This window comes from Vigna radiata, chromosome 10 (assembly GCF_000741045.1).
Source record: "Vigna radiata var. radiata cultivar VC1973A chromosome 10, Vradiata_ver6, whole genome shotgun sequence".
NCBI classification, from domain to species: Eukaryota; Viridiplantae; Streptophyta; class Magnoliopsida; order Fabales; family Fabaceae; genus Vigna; species Vigna radiata.
This window is the reverse complement of record NC_028360.1, coordinates 2,234,762-2,236,868: the sequence shown is the minus strand read 5'-3', so window position 1 is coordinate 2,236,868 and position 2,107 is coordinate 2,234,762. Positions and strand designations below refer to the sequence as shown.

General features: G+C 36.5%; 1 protein-coding gene across 1 annotated transcript in view; it reads right to left on the bottom strand.

Moving 5' to 3' along the window:
• Positions 1-1,230, bottom strand: part of LOC111242620 — a 2,485-nt gene extending 1,255 nt beyond the window's left edge. Inside the window, exon 1 of the mRNA XM_022786850.1 lies at positions 6-1,230. Within this exon, the coding sequence (XP_022642571.1) occupies positions 6-1,226 (1,221 nt within the window). The 5' untranslated portion in view covers positions 1,227-1,230. The remainder of the gene's footprint in view (positions 1-5) is intronic.
• Positions 1,231-2,107: the final 877 nt, after the last annotated feature.

Here is a 2,107-nt window from a genome sequence, read left to right as displayed (position 1 = left end):
AAAACGGAGTTCATGCACTCAGCAAGATTAGTGGTCATATGTCCATATCTTCTCCCTCCATCAAAAGCTTGAGACCATTTCTGTAATGGAATTTTATCTATCCAAGCAACTTGTTGTGGGTATTGGTTTCTTAGTGCAGTAAGCTTTGCGGTGACAGTAGGTTGCTTGACCTCGTAAGCTGTAACGACGTAAAAAATAAAAATAAAAATGGAAAATGAATTGAAGAAAATACGAACACTAAAATTGGCAGTCAAATAGATAGTGGTAGTACCTAAATTGATGAATTGTTTTTTCAGGTCCTGATTTTTGAATTTGTTGTTGAAGTTGGAGGCCAGATGACGTATGCAATAAACAGAGTTCATACCATCTTCTTCCCAACCAACCTCTTCTGATCTTAAAGCGGATAAGATACCCTTTCCTCTGTCAGTGATGATGCAAATATTTTGTGCAGGGCAAACATGTTGTCGAAGTAGTTGAAAGAACCATATCATGGCCTCCTTTGTCTCACCTTCTACAATCGCAAATGCCAATGGGAAAAGATTTCTATTGCCGTCTTGAGCTATGGCGGTCAGCAAAGTTCCATGATATTTCCCCGTTAAAAATGTTCCATCAACTTGTAGAATGGGTTTACAATATTTGAATCCTTGTATGCAAGGACCGAAGGACCAAAAAACTCTTTCGAGAATGTAGGAATTATTGTCAATTTCTCCATCAATGTCGACTGGAGAACCAGTGCATTGTAAAATTGTACCTGGGTTTGCATCCTTGACCGCATGTAACCACCTTGGTAGATGGTTATAAGACTCTTCCCAATCACCAAACTCCATCGCAAGAGCCTTTTGTTTTGCGATCCAAGCTTTTCTGTATGACACAAAATATCTGAATCGAGCTTTAATATCTGCTATCAAACTCTTGATGGGAATTGACGGGTTTGTCCTTACAGAATTTGATATGATTGTTGCAATGTGAGTACTATCAAGATTTGTATGATCTTGAGATAGTATGTTAGAGAAACAAGTATGTTGGCCGTCGATGTTTTTGATTTCCCAATATTTACGCACTTTGCTATAGCCTGCCCTCAAGCGCCATTGACAACCGTTGTGGTGTTCTACACATCGAATAACATAAATGTTAGGCTTTGATTCAAGTACCGTGTATTTGTAACCATTNTTGATGTGATATTGTTTGATTGCAGCAATAGTTTCCTCCTTTGATTGGAATTGCATACGGTCATGCAATTCCGGAATGACAACCTGAGATGACTGTATCATTTGGTGGTCTTCATTATGTTGATCGTGAAGTAAGTTGTCCAATTCATCATCTGTGCTAAAATCATCAACATTATCCAATATCACTGGTTCTTCATCAATGATATCTGATGATGAAGATGCTCCGAAGTTCCACAATGCCATTATGAAATTGTTGATGTTGGAACCAATAGAAGAGCAATAGAGGAGTAATACAAGAGCAATAGAAGTGCAATAGAGGAGTAATACAAGAGCAATAGAAGTGCAATAGAGGAGTAATACAAGAGCAATAGAAGTGCAATAGAGGAGTAATTCAAGAGCAATAGAAGTGCAATAGAGGAGTAATAGAAGAGCAATGGAAGTGCAATAGAGGAGTAATACAAGAGCAATGGAATTGCAATAGAGGAGTAATAGAAGAGCAATGGAAGTGCAATAGAGGAGTAATACAAGAGCAATGGAACTACAATAGAGGTTTGTGCAACAACAATGGAACGTAATAATGGAATGATTAACTATTGGTATATATATTTAAATGTTAAATTTTATTATAACTATCTTTATTAAAGAAGAGGTTGCATGCATTGAGCTTTCATTTCCTCTGCAGGTCTTCCATGCATTGAGCTTTCATTTCTTTTGCCAGGTCTTGCATGCATGGAGCTTTCATTTCGTTGGCAGATGTTGCATGCATTGTGCATTCACCTTTTATTTCCTTGGCAGGTCTACGTGGGTGGTAGTGTTGCATGAAAGAAATGAAAAAAATTGAAATAATTGTTGAGAAAATTAAAATAATAAATTATTAAGGTTTTAAAAAATTATTTTTTGCTGGTTTTTTAATTTGAAATTTTGAAAGAAAAAAAAAT